Source organism: Lethenteron reissneri, chromosome 8, assembly GCF_015708825.2.
Source record: "Lethenteron reissneri isolate LAM-NWPU_2019-01 chromosome 8, ASM1570882v1, whole genome shotgun sequence".
Classification (NCBI taxonomy): domain Eukaryota; kingdom Metazoa; phylum Chordata; class Hyperoartia; order Petromyzontiformes; family Petromyzontidae; genus Lethenteron; species Lethenteron reissneri.
Window position 1 is genome coordinate 13,250,623 of NC_083786.1, and position 23,227 is coordinate 13,273,849.

Sequence of the window (23,227 nt, forward strand, 5' to 3'; positions counted from 1 at the left end):
ATCACGTGGAGCAAGCGGGGCGTCGTATACTTAGGCGCTGTAGGGAATTCGAATCGGGTTCAAGCGGCCGTGGCTGGTAACGCGTCTTCGTTTCTCTCTCACGCGATGGAAATGTTCAGTTTCGTACCAAAAGAGAGTTTGTTCGTCGTTATTTAAACACCGAGAGTCGGTACATTTTTACTACATCCCCTCCGCTGTGTTCTGTAGTCCTGAGGCCCGTCCGCTTTAGCTGCTCTTCTACTTTCGTGGTGGATTTTTAACGGCGTCTAAGTTGGGAGCGGAGAAAATCCGCGTAACCCCCCAGAGGAATCACCGAGGTAACGTTCTTCACAGGGGTAACGTTCTTCACAGGGGTAACGTTCTTCACAGGGGTAACGTTCTTCACAGGGGTAACGTTCTTCACAGGGGTAACGTTCTTCACAGGGGTAACGATCTACACAGGGGTAACGTTCTTCACAGGGGTAACGTTCTTCACAGGGGTAACGATCTACACAGGGGTAACGTTCTTCACAGGGGTAACGATCTACACAGGGGTAACGATGTACACAGGGGTAACGATGTACACAGGGGTAACGTTCTTCACAGGGGTAACGTTCTTCACAGGGGTAACGTTCTTCACAGGGGTAACGTTCTTCACAGGGGTAACGTTCTTCACAGGGGTAACGTTCTTCACAGGGGTAACGATCTACACAGGGGTAACGTTCTTCACAGGGGTAACGATCTACACAGGGGTAACGATGTACACAGGGGTAACGATGTACACAGGGGTAACGATCTACACAGGGGTAACGTTCTTCACAGGGGTAACGTTCTTCACAGGGGTAACGTTCTTCACAGGGGTAACGTTCTTCACAGGGGTAACGTTCTTCACAGGGGTAACGTTCTACACAGGGGTAACGTTCTTCACAGGGGTAACGATCTACACAGGGGTAACGTTCTTCACAGGGGTAACGATGTACACAGGGGTAACGATGTACACAGGGGTAACGATCTACACAGGGGTAACGTTCTTCACAGGGGTAACGATCTACACAGGGGTAACGTTCTTCACAGGGGTAACGTTCTTCACAGGGGTAACGTTCTTCACAGGGGTAACGTTCTTCACAGGGTAACGATCTACACAGGGGTAACGTTCTTCACAGGGGTAACGTTCTTCACAGGGGTAACGTTCTTCACAGGGGTAACGTTCTTCACAGGGGTAACGTTCTTCACAGGGGTAACGATCTACACAGGGGTAACGTTCTTCACAGGGGTAACGTTCTTCACAGGGGTAACGATCTACACTGGGGTAACGATCTACACAGGGGTAACGTTCTTCACAGGGGTAACGATCTACACAGGGGTAACGTTCTTCACAGGGGTAACGTTCTTCACAGGGGTAACGATCTACACTGGGGTAACGTTCTTCACAGGGGTAACGTTCTTCACAGGGGTAACGATCTACACTGGGGTAACGTTCTTCACAGGGGTAACGTTCTTCACAGGGGTAACGATCTACACTGGGGTAACGATCTTCACAGGGGTAACGATCTTCACAGGGGTAACGTTCTTCACAGGGGTAACGATATACACTGGGGTAACGTTCTTCACAGGGGTAACGTTCTTCACAGGGGTAACGATCTACACTGGGGTAACGATCTACACTGGGGTAACGATCTACACAGGGGTAACGATCTACACTGGGGTAACGATCTACACTGGGGTAACGATCTACACAGGGGTAACGATCTACACTGGGGTAACGATCTTCACAGGGGTAACGTTCTTCACAGGGGTAACGATCTACACTGGGGTAACGATCTACACTGGGGTAACGATCTACACAGAGGTAACGATCTACACTGGGGTAACGATGTACACAAGGGTAACGATCTACACTGGGGTAACGATGTACACAGGGGTAACGATCTACACTGGGGTAACGATCTACACGGGGTAACGATCTACACTGGGGTAACGATCTACACTGGGGTAACGATGTACACAGCGGTAACGATCTACACTGGGGTAACGATCTACACGGGGTAACGATCTACACTGGGGTAACGATCTACACTGGGGTAACGATCTACACAGGGGTAACGGTCTACACTGGGGTGACAATCCACACAGGGGTAATGATCTACACAGAGGTAACGATTTACACTGGGGTAACTGCTGATTTTGGCCTCGTCACACTTCCCCGATGCATTGTGTTTGTATGACCTTAATTTTCGCGCGGTCAGTGCTGGTTGGTTAAGAAGGTGGCCCAGGGCCATTTCAGGTACATTTTACTCGCCACTGATGTTATTCGTGGCTGATAATTAATCGAACTTAGCCCGCCAGTTTCATAGCGCAGTACACAAACCACTTCACGACCGCTCCACTGTGATAGAAATCTGTATGATTAAGACATCGAAAGACGTAAATCACGTGCCCTATGTCCAGTGCTGGGTTGCATACAACACCTACGTTGCGCCTTGTTTCCCCAAACAAGTCGGTTTTACATCGTTGTATGCAGCGACGAGTATGGCCTTAAGTTAGATGCATGGTTTATAAGAGATGTACGGTACAGATCTTTTATAAATCCACTGCAGGACGAGGGCTACCCCACACCTTACAGGTAGCGGGCTTATTTGGCCATACTTCAAGCTGTTCAGTTTTGGGTTGGCAAACGCTTGAATGGATTCTGGAGGTACCTCTTCTATATCTGCTTCTGTAGGTCGCTCTCTAACACCCGCCGTCTAATATCGAGATATCTGAATGGATATTTTTCATTATGTGACGCCGATTGCACAATTGGGATAAATGTATGTGAAGATTACAAGAACAACATGATCGAAAAAAATACGACAACTTATCAAAAATATGCCCTGTCAAGATTATCGTGTGATTGCTCGCCTATGCTTGTTTCTTCTTTTTTAGTGCTCGCAGGCTGGTATCGTTACAACACATTGTCATGACGACATTTGGAGAGTACATCCAGCAGAACGAGGAGCGGGATGGCGTGCGGTTCAGCTGGAACGTGTGGCCTTCAAGCCGGCTGGAAGCCACGCGCATGGTGGTGCCGCTTGCTTGCCTGTTCACGCCTCTGCGTGAGCGACCCGACCTGCCGCCCTTGCAGTATGAGCCCGTGCTGTGCAGCCGTGCCACCTGCCGTGCCGTCCTCAACCCGCTCTGGTGGGGCCCACCACCATTACCTGTGTGTGGCACGTAGCACGCGATCCACACCTACCAACCTCACCGCATTGCGCTAAAGAGGGTTCTTCAAATAGCGGCCTATGGGCCAGATGTAACCCACGAAGGCTGTTGGGAGTGGTCTAACAAGCTATAGCCTACTCTTAGGTTTTTTCGGTAAAGTCACGTAGTGATGTAGTGACTTTACCGAAAAAACCTAAGAGTATGAATCCTTGCAGTCACGAAAGCTTCAAATCTAGAAGCTATAGCCTATTGAGAAATATGGTTAACCAAAGCTTAAAGAGGTATACATGAGTGAGATGAAAGAGAGAAAAACTATAGCTGGAGAATATACAGCTGTATACAAGAGATAAAGGTGGTCAGTTAAAGCTAGATAAATGAGAGATGAGAAAGCTGTTGGATCGAGATGAAGATGAGTGAGATGAAAGGAGGATTATCAAGAGAGAGATCTGCAGACCAGTGGTATTCATTAGTGGTCACATTTACAAATACAGGAGGTCACGCTATGTCATAACCGGCACATCCAGTTTCCTTTCCCGCACCTCCGATTAGCACAGTTGGTTACGTACGGTGCGAAAGAAGTTCAACATACATACTGTTACTATGTAGCCAATGGAAAATATAGTTGAAGTACTCTGTGCAAAAGCATGTATTGATCAGGTGTTTAACTAATGCACAGTACATGGATCAGGCAAGAGTACATTTGTTATAGGCTGTAATTTTTTTGAGATGCAAGGATCCCTTGAATTCATGTCATTGACTTTGTTCAAAAATATTATTTGAACATTATTTGTCAGTGTGTTGAAGCTGGTGTTGTATTAAACGTCGTTTTTTGTTTGTTATTTCAGCCAAGTTGACTACAGAGCCAAACTTTGGGCATGTAATTTTTGTTACCAGAGAAACCCGGTGAGTTTTTGTTATTGTTGTATATTATTATCTTAACATACACGATTTGCTTTTATAAAATGTTTCAATCTAACGTAAATGTTCGTACAACTTGTCAATCTTAATAGATGTATAAGCGATGATGGCTTTTATTATGAGATTAATATGAGATTCTGTCAAGAAATTTTAAGGAATTGAGTTGCATTGCTACCTAGCACAGGGATAGATAATGGCTGATGATGTTAGCATAGCTTCTGGACACAGTGGTTGGAGGTCCTCGGTTAAAATGTTTTTCACTTGCTTCATCACATTTGCCTTAATGTCTTAATTGTATTCAAAATACTGTTGTAACTGTAGCTTTTACGAATTAATACAACATGTAAATTGTCATTGCTGTTTCTTATTTGACAACCCACAAGACAAACCTGGAGCTAATTACAATTCTGATTGTAGTTTATTCATGAATTCCAATAACAAAGTATGATTTTCATCTAACAATTCTATAGTGATTGTAATTTGTAATTGACCCGACCAAACTCGTACTGACAGGGTTTGCTTGTTTGACTACATGCACACAATTTGTTAATGCATGATAATTATCTAATGTCAAATTTGGCAAAGCAGATTTTGATTTATATTGCCCCCTTCATTTGTAATAAATTATTTTACAAAGCTTTTGAAATTACTTCTTACATCTGTTGCGCCATAACAAGGCGCTGTAAGTCGCTTTACCTGCCACCACGGTCACGGGGTAAAAACCCCCCTCGGGTGGCCCGTGACCGGAGGTTGACACCCCAGACCCTCAAGGGTTGGGGGCTGGGAGGGATAGAGACCGCCCACCGATTTTAAGACCCTTTAGGATTTAAGGCCCTTTAAGACCTTCCAGAAGGTTCTGGAGGGGGGGTCATTAGGGGAGGGGTAAGCCCCGACCTGAGGATAAAAAGCCGGCCCTCTGAACGGGTCCGGCAGTGTTCACCAACTCAAGCCTGAAGACCTCCAAGACCTGAAGAATGGACCAGCACCCGGGGACCCTCACCCGAGGCTCTTGTCAGAGCCAGGTTGTAGCAGACCAGTGGTCGGACCTGTACCCTGGCAGTGTCGGGTCGGTCTAGCTTCCCTTAGCGGCCGTGGCAAGGGACCTGGGTGTAGAGTATCCTGGAGTGTGTAGGGCACACTAGAAGGGAGGCTGTACCTCCCTTAGGCTATCGGGTTGAAGGGTTCGTGTTACAGTCGCTGTTCGTAGAGTTGTTGAAATAAACGCGTTGCCTCCAGAAGTCGTCTCCGTGTAGTTAGTTAGACACACAACACATCAATTACAGTTATTAGTTGTCCTCGTTGCCTTCTATTCTTAGTGTATTGTCAAATCTATGATTAAAATTAATATTTTTATATAGAAAGCCAGAAATATGATATCTACATTTACAATGCATTTGAATGTCAGTGTATGCTTTTAAGTTTAAGTCAAATGTGAATGCTCATAAATCAAGTTTGATTGACATTTTATGTTTCAGTTTCCACCGACTTACGCAGGAATTTCTGAAATGAACATGCCGGCTGAACTCGTCCCCCAGTTCTCTACCATTGATTATGTTGTCCAGGTGAGGTTCCCGAGCACACAGTAATTTGAATAGCAATCTGTTTTATCTAAATAAATGGAAATATGCATCCCTGCAATTTCTTGCTCAAGCCGCTTCTGGTGGAAAGGCCTCCACGAGAGGGAGTTCTAGAAACCGCCGCTCTCAAGGGTATTTTAGCCTGTGCTTCAATGGTGGCCGGATGTCACCTCTGCTTGGCACGGTTGGCTACATACCGTACAACACAAGTTCAACATACAGATGTCTTGGAATAGGTGGGAGTACCCAAACTTTATCCCACCACATGCAACTTGCAATCTACGAACTGGTGTACCCATTTATACCCCTGCATGGAGAGCGGAGGGGGGATTTAAGAGACTTGCGTCATATCAATTGCTGTGCTAGGAGAACCATCCGCAGACCTTTGGATTGCAAGTCCAGTGTGTTAACCATTATACCCACGGTAGCATCCCTTATTTATTTTGATGTTGTAAAATAAATACATTTGAGGATAGAAATATTGTGGGACAAGGAATAAAAATCACCATTACAACTCAGAACTCTGATTAAATCCAAATTTAATGGATCTTAAAAAAAATACTTGTCATGTTAACACAGGCACTTGTGTTTACCTAAAACAAAGCACCTGCAGAAAAATATATCAAACTAGAATTTTGCTGGCCTACGGCCACCTTATTCTAATTCTTGCAGCGCTGCGTGCCTAGCCCGTCACCCTCACCTCTTCTTCCTCCCCGCCCCCCAATATGTGCAGATACTACTGACTTGTATGTAGGGTGTGTAGGCATATATTACTACACACCCTACAGATACTACTGGCTCTTGTATATAGGGTGTCTCGGCATATATGCCTACAAAATACATTTATTTTTATAGTGGGGGGGTGAGTGAGTAAACATTTTGGGGCATCGATAATTTTTGCAAACCTGTTGGATCAGCTTTTTCACCCATGGAACTGGGGGTGTCCAGTTTCTCTAACTTTTTGATTCAGGCCTTCTGAAAGCCTCTTATAAGTTAATTGACGGACAAATAGAATGCCAGGCTTTATAATAGATCTTAAAAGGACCGAAAACAAAACTATATCTGAAGAGGCAGATTAGAGGACAATTTATTTAATCTGTGTAAATATGTGGGACTTACCTAAGCATGTTATTTGTCATTATTTGTAATTGATTAAATTGTATGAAAATGTCATGCATTACATTTTTGCAATTGTAATGAAAAAGACCGAATATAAAATAGACTATAAATGCAAAACTTCAGAAATTAGGCAAAAATAATAGTTATTTGCATTGAATTGTTCCCCCAATTTATAAGATTGTATCAAATTTCTGGTGGGAAGTAAAGGGGTGAATTAGAGTCAGCAAACATGTTTTTACGTCTGAAAAATCACATAATTTACAACATAGCCATCTTATCTTCTTGTTTCTTTCGGTAAAGTCACGTAGAAGGGAAGTAATAAAATAATAAAAAATAAAACATAATAAAACAATTCTCACGACGTTTCGGCTACAACGCAAGCAGCCGTCTTCAGGTGAAGAATGAGACACTACCAAACTAGGAGCTTATATATAAGCTGCATTGGGGGTTGAAGAGCGCCTTAACAAAAAGAATGTGCATGTGAAGAGGGATTTAGCATATTCATGGAAAATGCGTAGGCGTTGGGCGGGGGGGTGTCAAAGTCATATTATGCCCATGCATTATGCAGGATCAGCAGCAACCAAGGGGGGTGCAGGGATTAGCAGTAACAAAGGAAAGGAATGTTAATGATATGTAGCTGCAGTTACTCAACAACCACGTAGAAAACTAAAGTATAAACTACATAAAAAACTAAAGTATAAACTGCATCGCACCATCAGTATACTTACTATACTCTATAATAAGCTGAGTTACTAACAGCAAGTAATACATTACAATTTTACCTCGTAAAAATTCTATAATATGCTTCCATCTAAACCTTATTCTCTTACATCACACGAGCATATACCGTACTATATACTGCCATAGATAAACCCAACATTAAATTATATACTGTATTGCTGTAAACCAACCTATATCTTATACATTTAATATCACACTATGTATTATTCTACACACCCTAATGTGTATCGAAATGGTTTATTACGTCCTTCCAATGATTGCTGAGCCAGAATCCATCTTCTCGGTTAAAGTTGTCTCTGTGTTTGTATATGTGGATCGCCTCATGAACGAATCTCTCATGATAGCCAGATGGCTTGCAGAGAACCTCTGTCTTGGAGAAGTCAATATCATGTGAGCCCACTGAGTTGTAACAGTGATCTGCCACGGCTGAGGTGTTAGTCCTACCGTGTTTCAGGTCAGCTTTATGTTCACGGATGCGGTCCGAGACATGTCGTTTGGTTTCCCCAATGTAACTGCTACCACAGAGGCAACTTAGTTTGTAGACGCCAGGGTACTGTATGTCTGGAACCACATCTTTTACAGACGGTACCAGATCACGGATTTTATGTACTGTGTTGAATCGGACCTGGATCTTGTGTTTAATCAGGATTTTGGAGATCTTTTTTGTGACCCCAGCAATGTAGGGTAAGGTGATGGTCTTGAAAGGCTCCTCAACAGGATCCTTCTTGATGGTTGGAGTGATGGCTTTGCGGATTGTATAGTCGGAGTAACCATTTGCCTTAAGAGCTTGGCGTACGTGTTTGAGTTCACTGGAAATGTGTTCATGGTCGGAGATGCATTGGGCTCTATGATATAGAGTCTTGATGAGGGAATTCTTCTGAGATGGATGGTGGTGGGAATCCGGTTTTAGATAAGCATCCGTGTGGGTGGCTTTCCTGTAGACAGAGTGGCTCATTGAACCATCAGGTCTCCTTTTGATTAGGACATCCAAAAAGGGTAGCTTGCCATCATTTTCGACTTCCATGGTGAATCTGATGGCTGGGTGTATGGAATTGATGTGGTCGAGAAATTGGTCTAGAGCAGGCCGGCCATGTGGCCAGATGACAAAAGTGTCGTCTACGTACCTCTTCCATAAGGTCGGGCGTAGAGTGGCAGTCTGGATGGCGTCCGTCTCAAATTTCTCCATGAAGATGTTGGCTACAACCGGAGATAGGGGGGAGCCCATTGGGGTGCCCTCAATTTGCTTGTAGAAGGTTTCATTCCAGGTGAAGTATGTATTGGTTAAGCAGTGTCTCACCAGGGGGGGTACCCCAGCATTCAGTCCTTGATGAACCAAGTCTTCAATGATTGCGATGGTGTCAGGTACAGGTACCTTGGTGAACAAGGAAACCACATCAAAACTGACAAGCAGGTCGTCTGGGGACAGGGCAATCCCCTTGATTGTCGATACCAGGTCAGTAGAGTTTAGTACTGCAGAGGTGGTTTTTTCAGTGAAAGGCCGTAGGATTTCGGACAAAAAACGAGCCAGTTTGTAAGTGGGGGAGTTGATAGTAGAGACAATGGGACGAAGAGGTGTATCTTCTTTATGTATCTTTGGCAAGCCGTACAATCTTGGTGGTCTGGCTGCAGAAGGTTTCAACGAGAACTGTTTGGTCTGATCAATTAATGCGGTTGAAGCAGAAATGATGTTGTTGGTTTTGGAGACGAGGCTGTTGGTGGGGTCTCTTTTTATTTTTGTATAGCTGCCATCGTTTAGTAGTTCTTGAATTTTGTTGTTGTATTCTATTTTGTCCATGATGACAGTGGCATTGCCTTTGTCGGCTGAGAGGATGACAATGTCATCCCTCTTTTTTAATTGAGCTAATTCAAAACGCTCCTCTTTGCTGATGTTGCTAGCTGGCCGACAAAGGCAATGCCACTGTCATCATGGACAAAATAGAATACAACAACAAAATTCAAGAACTACTAAACGATGGCAGCTATACAAAAATAAAAAGAGACCCCACCAACAGCCTCGTCTCCAAAACCAACAACATCATTTCTGCTTCAACCGCATTAATTGATCAGACCAAACAGTTCTCGTTGAAACCTTCTGCAGCCAGACCACCAAGATTGTACGGCTTGCCAAAGATACATAAAGAAGATACACCTCTTCGTCCCATTGTCTCTACTATCAACTCCCCCACTTACAAACTGGCTCGTTTTTTGTCCGAAATCCTACGGCCTTTCACTGGAAAAACCACCTCTGCAGTACTAAACTCTACTGACCTGGTATCGACAATCAAGGGGATTGCCCTGTCCCCAGACGACCTGCTTGTCAGTTTTGATGTGGTTTCCTTGTTCACCAAGGTACCTGTGCCTGACACCATCGCAATCATTGAAGACTTGGTTCATCAAGGACTGAATGCTGGGGTACCCCCCCTGGTGAGACACTGCTTAACCAATACATACTTCACCTGGAATGAAACCTTCTACAAGCAAATTGAGGGCACCCCAATGGGCTCCCCCCTATCTCCGGTTGTAGCCAACATCTTCATGGAGAAATTTGAGACGGACGCCATCCAGACTGCCACTCTACGCCCGACCTTATGGAAGAGGTACGTAGACGACACTTTTGTCATCTGGCCACATGGCCGGCCTGCTCTAGACCAATTTCTCGACCACATCAATTCCATACACCCAGCCATCAGATTCACCATGGAAGTCGAAAATGATGGCAAGCTACCCTTTTTGGATGTCCTAATCAAAAGGAGACCTGATGGTTCAATGAGCCACTCTGTCTACAGGAAAGCCACCCACACGGATGCTTATCTAAAACCGGATTCCCACCACCATCCATCTCAGAAGAATTCCCTCATCAAGACTCTATATCATAGAGCCCAATGCATCTCCGACCATGAACACATTTCCAGTGAACTCAAACACGTACGCCAAGCTCTTAAGGCAAATGGTTACTCCGACTATACAATCCGCAAAGCCATCACTCCAACCATCAAGAAGGATCCTGTTGAGGAGCCTTTCAAGACCATCACCTTACCCTACATTGCTGGGGTCACAAAAAAGATCTCCAAAATCCTGATTAAACACAAGATCCAGGTCCGATTCAACACAGTACATAAAATCCGTGATCTGGTACCGTCTGTAAAAGATGTGGTTCCAGACATACAGTACCCTGGCGTCTACAAACTAAGTTTCCTCTGTGGTAGCAGTTACCTTGGGGAAACCAAACGACATGTCTCGGACCGCATCCGTGAACATAAAGCTGACCTGAAACACGGTAGGACTAACTCCTCAGCCGTGGCAGATCACTGTTACAACTCAGTGGGCTCACATGATATTGACTTCTCCAAGACAGAGGTTCTCTGCAAGCCATCTGGCTATCATGAGAGATTCGTTCATGAGGCGATCCACATATACAAACACAGAGACAACTTTAACCGAGAAGATGGATTCTGGCTCAGCAATCATTGGAAGGACGTAATAAACCATTTCGATACACATTAGGGTGTGTAGAATAATACATAGTGTGATATTAAATGTATAAGATATAGGTTGGTTTACAGCAATACAGTATATAATTTAATGTTGGGTTTATCTATGGCAGTATATAGTACGGTATATGCTCGTGTGATGTAAGAGAATAAGGTTTAGATGGAAGCATATTATAGAATTTTTACGAGGTAAAATTGTAATGTATTACTTGCTGTTAGTAACTCAGCTTATTATAGAGTATAGTAAGTATACTGATGGTGCGATGCAGTTTATACTTTAGTTTTTTATGTAGTTTATACTTTAGTTTTCTACGTGGTTGTTGAGTAACTGCAGCTACATATCATTAACATTCCTTTCCTTTGTTACTGCTAATCCCTGCACCCCCCTTGGTTGCTGCTGATCCTGCATAATGCATGGGCATAATATGACTTTGACACCCCCCCGCCCAACGCCTACGCATTTTCCATGAATATGCTAAATCCCTCTTCACATGCACATTCTTTTTGTTAAGGCGCTCTTCAACCCGCAATGCAGCTTATATATAAGCTCCTAGTTTGGTAGTGTCTCATTCTTCACCTGAAGACGGCTGCTTGCGTTGTAGCCGAAACGTCGTGAGAATTGTTTTATTATGTTTTATTTTTTATTATTTTATTACTTCCCTTCTACGTGACTTTACCGAAAGAAACAAGAAGATGAATCCCTGCAGTCACGAAAGCTTTAAATCGAAATATAGCCATCTTAATGTATATAAGTTCGCTCTCTGTTAACCTTTCCATTGTGTTGTTCTCACAGCGAGGGATACAGATGCCACTCATCTTCTTGTATGTGGTGGACACGTGTCTGGAAGAGGATGACCTTCAGGCCCTCAAGGAGTCACTGCAAATGTCACTCAGTCTGCTGCCACCCACTGCACTTATTGGGCTCATCACTTTTGGCCGCATGGTGCAGGTCAGGAGACTAATTAACACTGTACTTTCTGAAGGTGAAAATGGCCAAAAAGCGCCATAAATATTCAACATCAGACCATAAAACATAAACGACGCGATGCCCAATCCACAAATACGAAGGAGACGTCACAGCGATACACTCCGCTGCTCCTAACGCGTTTATCTCGCTTGACCACCTGAATGCCAAATTGTAGTTGTTGCTCTGCATCTACATCAGCCATGTGAAATAGGATTAATTGTATGTCCACTGCTTGATGAAGGCCTTCACTCTCATTCACCATCTCATGTTCCTGCGATCCCACAGTCAATCTCAATTTGAACATTATCTAATCTCATCGCTCCATCTCACTATCCTTTTTGGCTGCCATTCTGTCATCAATACTTTCTAGCCAATCAGTCATCTGTTCTAGCCATGATGTGTCCTTCTCCAGTCCACTTTTCCTCATAGTCAATATGATGTCTAAGTTTTGTTTGTTCACTGACCCATGTATTTGTTTCTTCTGTCCGTAATTCCAAAACCGCATCTCTCAATTGAAGTGATTTGCTAAAACGCGATAAGTGCTTATTATTATTCTTGGTTCTTTCGGTAAAGTCGCGTAGAAGGGAAATAATAAAATAGCAATAAAACATAATAAGATATTGTTTTTTTTTATCATATAATAAGATATTATTGTGGTTTATTTTTATTATTTTATTATGAATCCGTGCAGTCACGAAAGCTTTAAATCGAAAAGTGCTTATTGTTGAAATAATTTTGCTTTAATTTCTCGCTGTATATTTACACGGCATGTACAGTGGTTGTGTTCTTCAACAGACTGGTCATATCTATAAAAACAAAGTACCGGTGATGATGTGAGTTCTGGATCCATTCTGACAGGTTCACGAGCTGGGCTGTGAGGGCATTGCTAAGAGTTACGTGTTCCGTGGCACCAAGGACCTCACAGCCAAACAGCTGCAGGTGAGTGTGACCTTTGGATCAAGAATGGTGAAATAAGACATGCCCGATTATACGCCCTAACAGATTTGGCTTCCACACATGTTGTGTAAAATGATTACGAGACGTTCGTGGTAGCACAGCATCCGATAATGAGTTCAGAAACCCCAACATGATATGATGAAATTGTGGTAATGTTTTGTTTGCATCATCATATTACGAACTAGCTTTACTACCCAGCTTCGCCAGAGGCATGGATTTTTGTCTTTGATTAATACACAGCCTACGCGGAGGGTGGGGGATGCGTGACGTCAGCAGGCACACTGCGTAACGCTGTTGCATGCGGGTGACATCACAGATGTGACGTCACCGCTCACTTGCCGTGCAAAATATATCCATTATTGCGCCCCCCCCCCCCCCCCAAAATACAAAAGTCTATTTTTAGACTTTTTGTGTACAGTCTGGAAGCTACCCACATGCCAAATTTCAAGTTTGTTGCATGTTGCGAAGAATGCTAAACATTTTGAACAGACACACTCACAAATTTCCCTTTTATATATATATAAGACTAATAAACCATTTTTATTGCTTTACTGTGACCAGTCAGAATTGGCAAGGAAAATAGTCTGTTTTGGGGAACACCAGTGCTATGGTGTCTCAATGGATATGTGGCTTTTATTGAAGTGTGTGAAAAGGCACTTTCTTTAGTCAGTGCCAGCTCAGCACTATATGTAGATGACTAGGTGGCATCACTAGCATCCTAAAATTTCATCCTTGCTGAGTGAATAGCCTAGTGTTTGGCTTGTCCAACTGATAATACCAAAGAATGCATTGGGTCAGCAGTTTTATTTTTTGTAGCTTTTGTATTATTTCCAGTTTGAAAACACGCTTGGTTGCCTGTTTTTGATGGTTGTAGATAATGATGAAATCTCCATTGAAATACACCTCTGTTCCAATTCACACGTACATTTTTGTTGTAATGAATGATACACTGATACGCAATATTGGCCATTTTTTAAACATCTATTCACAGTTGATTACTATTTTCTATCTTTTTTTATTAAGGAAATGTTGGGGTTGACTAAGCCACCAGCATCTGGTCAGCAACAACGTCCTGGTCCACAAGGCCAGCAGCTCCCACCATTTAACAGGTAACAAAAGGAGTACCTTTAAAAATTATAATTTTATATTGAAAACCAAAATATTAACGTGCCTTAACATATGCCATCGGTACTTATTAGTTGAACATAAAAATGGAACACTGACAAAGAAAATGTAACAATCTGAAAAATAAATCTGCACATATGGATAGATGCATGTGTAGTGACATAAGAAGGGAGGGGCTGCTGGGGGCTCTGGGATCCTGGGCGGGCTAGGCGCTTAAGCCTTTTGGCGCCAGGCGTAGGTTCCCAGGCGGGTCAGATGCTTAAGCCTCTTGGCGTCAGGCGTTGGGTTCCCGGGTGGGCCAGGCGCTTAAGCCTTGGCGCCGCCAAAGGGGGGGGCTGTGTGTGCTCTGTGGGAGATCTGGGGGCGCACACGGCCCCACCCCTCGTTGGGGACTAGTTATAAAAGGGGAGCTCCCTGGACGATCAGGGCCAGTTGTAGCTCAAGACCCAATACCCAAGACCAGCCATCTGAGAACCCTGGGATGCTGTGAGAGCGAGTGGTGGGACTCTGGAACTCCTGGCTCTATGACCTTGTGAGGGCGAGTTCCAGAGCGTAGCCAGAGTAGTGTATCTAGGCTGTGTACCTAGGCTGTGTACCTGGGAGTTGTTACAGAGTATCAGGACTGTTGGACTGTTGGTTGGATTGTAATAAAGAAGTTACCTCTACAAGTGTCTCCGGAACCCGTTACACATGTTAGGCATTACACTGAGACAAAAATAAGGACAAGTTGATGAGAGATCACACGCCAGCTGTTAAGAAAAGTAAGTAGGCTTCTGAATGACAGACCCCGAGAAGGAATGATAGCCAGTGTACAAAAATGGTGATGGATTTCGTGGCCAAAATAGGTAACACCCAAAAAATTTTCACCAGATGTAACAACGAGATCAATTCATGTCCGAGAGAGAGATTGAATGTCGCATTGCAAATTGATGAAGGCTGGTGACGATGTGTGGAAGACATTCATCACCGCTGGATTTAACAAAGGTGATCATTATAATGGTTGATGACCGATGAAACCCTGCTATGGCCCAAGTGCTTTCCAGGAATGTGCTAACCACTCTGCTTGTTTGGTTTCATGGCCCACACCCCCAGGTTTCTCCAGCCCGTGCAAAAAGTCGACATGAACTTAACGGATCTCTTAGGAGAGCTGCAGCGTGACCCGTGGCCTGTGCCGCAGGGCAAGCGGCCCCTGCGCTCCACAGGGGTGGCCCTCTCTATCGCTGTAGGACTCGTTGAGGTGACAACTTACAAAGCTGCACACCGTCATCCCATGTTGAGCTCCTTATTGCTACTCATTGAATGCCTGGAATCAATTTAACAGCGCATGGTAAATACATGCCCAAATCGTCAGTTGACTACAATAAATAAACTACAGAAATCTAGACCTACCACTGAAAGCAAAATAATTTCTAATTATGGAATTTCCTCTCACATTACTGACCATTTTGTTTTTGCTTCCTGCGTGTATTTTCAATACGCCAGACGTGGACACATTCTAAAGAGATTACCTGCATTTTTGTTCATAACACGCATTCCATGTATTCAAGCTGGTTAGAGTTTCGCTTGGTTAACAGCATGGTGTGGCTGTGTGAAATGTTAATACATATTAAATCACTTGATTTCAATATCTTATATCTCGTAAAGTGAATTTCATGATTGACCTGTAACTAAAATAACTGGTATCCTGTCTGTAGCTCACCTACAGATGTGCTGTTTTCCTTGCTCATTAAATCATAAACATTATTTCATTTTTCAGATCCCAACTATGCACAGTTGTAATTAATTTACCCAACAATGTAGGTCCCAAAGAAAACAAGCTGCTTTTATATCCATAATTTATGCACACGTTATTAAGTGTTTATTGCTCTGCTTATTAGCTTCACTATATTAACTGCACTGTTTTAATTACACCACCATTACCTAACTTGTGTTCAGGCTTCAGCATCAATTCCATAGAGTTACTGTGCATGCAATTCACATTTCTTTGCTTGGTTTGGCTTGAGATGCTTTGTTCTGTTGAGTGCCCTGCTGTGTCTTTGTTGTTTTGAGCTGCTTGTGTTTTTGTATCACATCCCTGTTCAGATGTGCATCCCAAATTTTGGAAAGTCGGTAAGTACTGTAGCAGTGTCCACCGCCTCGTCTGCCCTTTTAGCGCCGATTGTTGAATGATTTTTACATCCTGAATAATTCACAAAACCTCTCCTGCAAACCATGTAACTTTAATTGTTTTACAATCAGTGCAAAATGAAATGCTACGATTTAGCTTAATTGCAGCCTTAGCATTATGTAGTTTTAAAGCCAAACCACTCCGAAAACATACGATCACATTTCTTAATAAGCAATGTATTAAATGGTCTAAAATACCCATGTGATCAATCTAATAGGATATAGCAAACAAATACAATAGTGACTAATGAACAGTGATTTATCTTCACACTTTTCGTTTTTTTTTTTTTGGCATCCATAGCAAAGACTGGAATCGCATTATAATACCTTTTTTCTTTGAAAGTTACCCTGTCATTTACCTAAATTGTTGAATGAAGTTGAAAGTTCTCCAGTAAAAAATATGTGGTTGTATTTTGTAATGCATTTCATACGCCACATTTATATTTTTGTCAAGTTCATGAATGATCAAAGGCCACATTTTGGCATTAAAAAATAATGCTGTTAAATTACATTTTGGACAAAAGCAGTCATTGTCATTTTACTGCAACGAGATTCGTAAATCAAATCCGCTTACATGTTTCGTCTTGAACAGCAATGCTTGTAATTTCTGCTAATTTCGGGGTAAAAAATGGTGATGCCTAATGCAATATTTTCAATGAGTGTTATGAATACATAAAGTACATAAAAAATTCTGTAGAGTATGTAACTGTAAGTATACGAATATGGAGGGACCATTGTTGGAATGTTTATGCATGGTAATGGTCTTATATTCATGCTATTTTATTCATATTACGAACAGCTGTGCAAACTTTTTCTGCACAAGTACTGTATATGCATTCCAACCAAATTGCAAATTTATTTAAAGTTTTTTACATGCATCAGAGTTTTCCATATAATAGACACTTAATAAAGAACCAAAACATTAGATTTCTTAGTGGTATATGAAGGCTGAACATGTTTCACTTTTGAATATATAAATTGATAAAGCTACATTTTTAAAGCAAATGTTTATTAATAGGATTATTTTTTTACATTTAAAAGTGTTAAAACAAATATATATTAAAGGAGTTTTAAAGAGGACCATTGTAAATATGATTTGGTCTTTTTCTTGAAAACATAATTCCCACAGGTAAATATTTATTTGGTCGGAAATTATTATTAGATGCGCAGTATAATCCGGGACCGTAATACCCCAATATACATCTCTCCCTTTTACATCGTTTTGAAAATACGTCGTCACATTATTAACACTGCTACTACTACCTGATATGCCTCTCCCCACACTTACGTCGTTGACAGCATCATCCTGTCCTCTCTCGTATCCCTCGCTTCGGCCTTTGCCTCCACCTACCCTGTAAATCGCTTTGATTTGCGTCATTATGATATTCGTCGTCGCATCTTTCAGGGTATTTTTCGTCGGTAAACACATGCTTAGAAAAGCAAAATATTAAAATTCTCTACTTTTTTTATATATTTCTTTTTGGCATTTTTAGCAAATATTGGCATGCTAACATGTGTGTATAACTTCAATGCAATTTGCATGGATCGTAAATAAATTTTACTTAATTCTAGACAATTATTGTATTTAAAAACATCTATTTTAATAAATCACTTGATTAATGTTTGTATGTGTAAAATGTAATTTATTTCTAAGAGCCTTGCTTAGTCTCAAGGATTCCTTTTTAGGAGGGCCAACATTGGGATATTTGACCCATTATGTGTTTTGTGGGTCGAAAGAAACCAGAATACATTGCATTGACAGCCAGCTATTGTAGTACTGAGCATAAACAGGATCAGCATCATAGTGATCATCATGAGCAGCAGTGTGGTCGTCATCAGCGATATCAATTTAACACCTAGGCTATCGCGACCAATATCCATAATGGAGGTTTTTTGGGTTAGATCGCGTAAATATATAAATGTGTCATTAAAACCCGCCACCACCCGATACAGCCAACTAGTAAGGGTTGTCACGTAAACAGAACAAGCCAATTCGTCACTAGTACAGCACACCGGTGTGTTGGAGAGCCAAGCCATAACATTTACAAACTGAGTACGACGTTTCGCCAGTAATTACAACTAGCTTCATCAAGCGACAGCCAGATTTGTGGAGAAGTCTTCCTTTTTCGTTCCTTATATAGAGGCGTAGATGTGTTGACCACCCTTCTCCACTCTTGCACAATTTTAGGGGGGGATTACTGAGGCAACTTACATTATGCATGTGTGTTATGCGAGCCCTTTGAACTTGTCCTTCCTGTTTATAATGTTTATTAAAATAGCCCTACCAACGGTAATCCCTATTGAAGTACGCTGCCCTTTTTTAGGCATGCATTTAAATAATGTATTATGTGATGATTCGCTTCCACGCAGCACTAAGACGGTAGCTATCCGAGCGGTTAGCCCAAGTGTGTCAGCAGCATGGGTGGGGTAGCTAAGGAAGCAACGACAACGCAGTGGATCTACAATCAAAGGGCCGCCAGGCAATCATTGTACCTAGCTCCATACACCCACACTGCTGACGGTGGAGGTTGACAAGAAAACACAAATCAAGTCATGACCCAAAGTGGTTGATGACATCTTTCCAATGATTGCTGGGTTTGTAACCATCCTCTCGGTTGAAATTGTGTCTGTATATATGGATAGCTTTATGAATGAATCTTTGTTGATAGCCAGAATTTCCTCATCAAAACGCTACATAGAGCTCGATGTATTTCCGACCATCATCACCTAGCCAGTGAACTAGAGCACGTACACCAAGCTCTCAAGATGAATGGATATTCAGACTACACAATCCGTAAAGCTATCACCCCAACCGTTGGGAAAGAACCATCTGAAGACGCAATCAAAACCATCACCGTGCCATACATAGCAGGGGTCACCAAAAAGTATTCCAAAATCATGAACAAACACAAGATCCAGGTTTGATGCAATACAGTACGTAAAATTCGTGATCTGATCCCATCTGTGAAGGATGTGATCCCTGACATGCAATACCCCGGCGTCTACAAACTAAGCTGTGCCTGCGGCAGCAGTTACATTGGGGAAACTATTCGACATGTCTCGGACCGTGTTCGGGAGCATAAGGAAGATTTGAAACACGGTAGGACCAATACTTCTGCCGTGGCCAATCATTTTAATGCGGCTGGCTCACACGAAATTTATTTCTCTAAGACGATGGTACTTTGCAAGCCTACTGGCTATCAACAAAGATTCATTCATAAAGCCATCCATATATACAGACACAATTTCAACCGAGAGGATGGTTACAAACCCAGCAATCATTGGAAAGATGTCATCAACCACTTTGGGTCATGACTTGATTTGTGTTTTCTTGTCAACCTCCACCGTCAGCAGTGTGGGTGTATGGAGCGAGGTGCAATGATTGCCTGGCGGCCCATGCTGCTGACACACTTGGTCTACACCCATCTCTAAACCTTTATAAACAGTTTGCCTTTAGAGGCTAACCCCCCTTTTCCTGATGACGACCGCTTGTGTTGCGATCAAAACGTCTTGGTTTATTGTTTTTATTTTATTCAGGTTAAGAACCAGGCTACAGTCTACATTATAGACTGCCAGTACGCTCACTCAGTTTACTAACCATTGCTACAGTCTACATCATAAACTGCCAATAAGCTCACCAGCTTAAAAACCAGGCTACGGTCTACATTCTCGACTGCCAGTACACTCACCCAGGTTAAGAACCAGGCTACATTTCGATTTAAAGCTTTCGTGACTGCAGGGATTCATCTTCTTGGTTGTTTTGGTAAAGTCACGTAGAAGGGAAGTAATAAAATAATAAAAATAAAACATAATAAATTATAATAATATAATAAAATAATATAATAATTACTTTTTATTTTATGTTTTATTTTTATTATTTTGTTACTTCCCTTCTACGTGACTTTACCGAAAGAACCAAGAAGATGAACCAGGCTACAGTCTACATTAGTGGTTTTTAGTTTTTTATTATTTCTATTTTATTTGTATTATTTTTATTCACTTTATTTTTATTTTTCTATCTACGTGACATAACCGAAAGAACCAAAGAATAAGATGAAGCATGTCTCGTGGGTTGTTTTAGATGAAGTAATGTCACTTAGTATTGAGTTATGAGCAGCTAATAACAGTACCATCACACATACAAGGGGGGAATTCTATCTTGTTATTAATTTTCCTCTATTTTTCACAAGTCTGATTAATCAGTCCATGAATAACCAAAACTTAATTGTTGTTGAAAAAATACTTAAGAAAACAACCTTAAACATTAAAATTACAGAGAATTGTGGTAATGTGACTTTAAATCGTTTTTTGCAGATTTCTAAACACTACAGTTGTGAATCATCATTCAAAGTTCCTTACTTTCTTACCGATTATCTAACAGTCCGTTACTGGTGGTTAACTCATATATTCCTTGTCTTTCGCACCTGTCTACCCTACTTTTTTTACCCGACTGCTCCCCCCCCAACCATACCCCCCATCCCCTGCTCCCGTTTGTTTCTCAATGTTTCCTCTAGGGTACGTTTCCCAACACGGGTGCCCGCATCATGCTGTTCACGGGAGGGCCGCCCACGCAGGGCCCTGGTATGGTGGTGGGCGAGGAGCTCAAAGTCCCCATTCGCTCATGGCACGACATAGAGAAAGACAATGCCAAGTTTGTCAAGAAAGCCACCAAGGTACCCTAAGCCTCCCTACCAATACCATCTTAACCCACACCATACACATGCTTTCATCTGCCTGTTGGGAAATACTTAAGACTAATATAATTCTATGGGTGGAGGCGACAATGTGCAACTCTTTATCAATCCATTGCTGGATGAAGGTCCATCTCACACCACGTCAGTCCTGGGGATTATTTTACCATTTGTCATCACCCTGGTCATTGTGGATTGGTGAAGAGAGACGTACTCAGAACTGGTTTAGATATCACTCGCCAATGATGTTAGCGGTGGTTGAGAATTGAACTGAAATCGCTGGGTTCATAGCGCAAGTGCACAAACCCACTGCGTAACGGCTCCCTCCTCCCAGACTATGTCATAAAAACTATACTGGACATTTTTATTAATGTTTAATTTTCAACAAATTTTGGGGAATTCAGTATTTTACATGTTGGGAGACAGGCCTCCATTGTATAAATGTTGAATATCCACTACTGACCCAGGGCCACCAATGGAGATGAGCACTGCCTATAACATATGAGCAATGGTGACACTGACCAATTTACAATTGCCCATAGTACTTAATTTATGGTGTCACTGGCTGTGAACTGCATACGATTCTGTTAGCCTTGGTCTTGTTGGAATTCACAAATCAAGAAAAGGACCCAAAGGGAAATGGTGCCGTATTTTTCATTTATGCATTAGTTCACATATATTGTTGAAAGATGTAATCATATTTTAAGTAATGTATATATATTTTTTTACTATGTTTTATCAGCACTACGAAGCACTCGCAAGTCGCACAGCTGCCAATGGGCACATAGTGGACATCTACGCGTGTGCTTTGGACCAAACTGGCCTGCTGGAGATGAAATGTTGTGCCAATCTCACTGGGTATGCTAACATTTCCTCCCTAGTCCTTGATTTTCAGCAAACTGCAAATGTAATTTTACATAATATAGGTTTTTTGGGTTAAATCGCATAAATATGTGCCGTTAAACCCGCCACCACCCGACACAGCCAACTAGTAAGGTTTGTCACGTAAGCAGAACGTGCCAATTCGTTACAAATACAGCACACTGGTGTGTTGGAGAGCAAATTCAAAACATTTACAATCTGAGCATGATGTTTCGCCAGTAATTACCACTAGCTTCATCAGGCGACAGCCAGATTTGTGGATAAATCCTCCTGTTTCGTTCCTTAGATTGTAAATGTTGTGCATTTGCTCTCCAACACACCGATGTGCTGCACTAGTAACAAATTGCCATATTGTGTTTACCTGGCAAACCTTACTATTTGGCTGTGGCGGGTTTAACGACACATTTATATTTACACGATCTAATCCAAAAAACTTCTGAAAGCCTACGTGTAAATATTACAACCATTATTTACACGTACATGATGCACATGTTGATACATAATTGAATTATTAGAATGTACTTGGCGACAAATTTGTATTTATATTTAAGGTTTAAATCGATTAACACTTTGTTTTGTGTTTTAAATATGCTGTTATCACGCGGTGGCGAGATGTTAACTACCTGGCCTGGTATACAGGAGGACGTAGGTTCGATCCCGACCCTTGACGCATGTATATTTGGAATTTGTATGTCTCTCTCCCCCTCGTTGCGTGGATTTTTCTCTGCGCCCTCCGGTTTTTCCCTCCACATTTAGAAACATGCGTTAGAGTATTTGGCTGATATAAATGTCCATGTGATAAGGCACTTAGTTGAGCTATCACTTTTTGCCAGGTCATTTATGAAAAAGAGCTCTGTTGGCCTTACCTGGTAAAACAAAAATATTTTAGTGAAATTTAGAAGCTTGGTATGTCTGCTCTTAAGCATTTAGTGAAAAGTTTACTGGAGAGTTTTGCTTAAAAAATCGACAGTGATCATATGTAGATGTGCATGCCATGTGTGCGCAGTGGTTACATTGTGATGGGAGACTCCTTCAACACGTCACTGTTCAAGCAGACATTCCAGCGAGTCTTTGGCAAGGACAACCAGGATCAGTTCAAGATGGCATTTGCAAGCACAATCGAAGCAAAGGTTTGTTTAGACATTCACCATGTTTTGTGGGGCTATGCGGGGTGTCACAGTGACGAGATGTTAACTACCTCGCCTGGTATGCAGGAGGCTGTGCATTCGATCCAGACCCAGACGACTGTATATTTTGGAGTTTGCATTTTTATGTCCCTGTAGTCGCGTGGATTTTTCTCCAGGTCCACCAGTTTTTCGCTCCACATTTAGAAACAGTATTTAGATGATATAATTTCCACATGATGAGCTACTTTGCTTGGGCTATCATTTTTGGCCAGGTCACTTCTGAAAA

At 42.1% G+C, this 23,227-nt stretch overlaps 1 protein-coding gene across 4 annotated transcripts in view; it reads left to right on the top strand.

The window, feature by feature from the left end:
• The window catches only part of LOC133361601 (protein transport protein Sec23A-like), a 39,060-nt gene continuing 15,833 nt past the window's right edge, over window positions 1-23,227 (top strand). Inside the window, exons 1-13 of one of the 4 annotated variants that reach the window (XM_061580554.1) lie at window positions 28-319; window positions 1,812-1,828; window positions 2,905-3,159; window positions 4,026-4,083; window positions 5,574-5,660; window positions 11,820-11,975; window positions 12,852-12,932; window positions 13,974-14,059; window positions 15,168-15,312; window positions 16,158-16,184; window positions 20,756-20,914; window positions 21,675-21,790; window positions 22,821-22,944. In XM_061580554.1, coding sequence (XP_061436538.1) covers window positions 2,939-3,159; window positions 4,026-4,083; window positions 5,574-5,660; window positions 11,820-11,975; window positions 12,852-12,932; window positions 13,974-14,059; window positions 15,168-15,312; window positions 16,158-16,184; window positions 20,756-20,914; window positions 21,675-21,790; window positions 22,821-22,944 — 1,260 coding nt within the window. In that variant the 5' untranslated portion in view covers window positions 28-319; window positions 1,812-1,828; window positions 2,905-2,938. Of the gene's footprint in view, window positions 320-1,811; window positions 1,829-2,904; window positions 3,160-4,025; window positions 4,084-5,573; window positions 5,661-11,819; window positions 11,976-12,851; window positions 12,933-13,973; window positions 14,060-15,167; window positions 15,313-16,157; window positions 16,185-20,755; window positions 20,915-21,674; window positions 21,791-22,820; window positions 22,945-23,227 lie in introns of all 4 variants that reach the window. The other 3 variants (XM_061580563.1, XM_061580547.1, XM_061580572.1) reach the window with 3 other exon arrangements.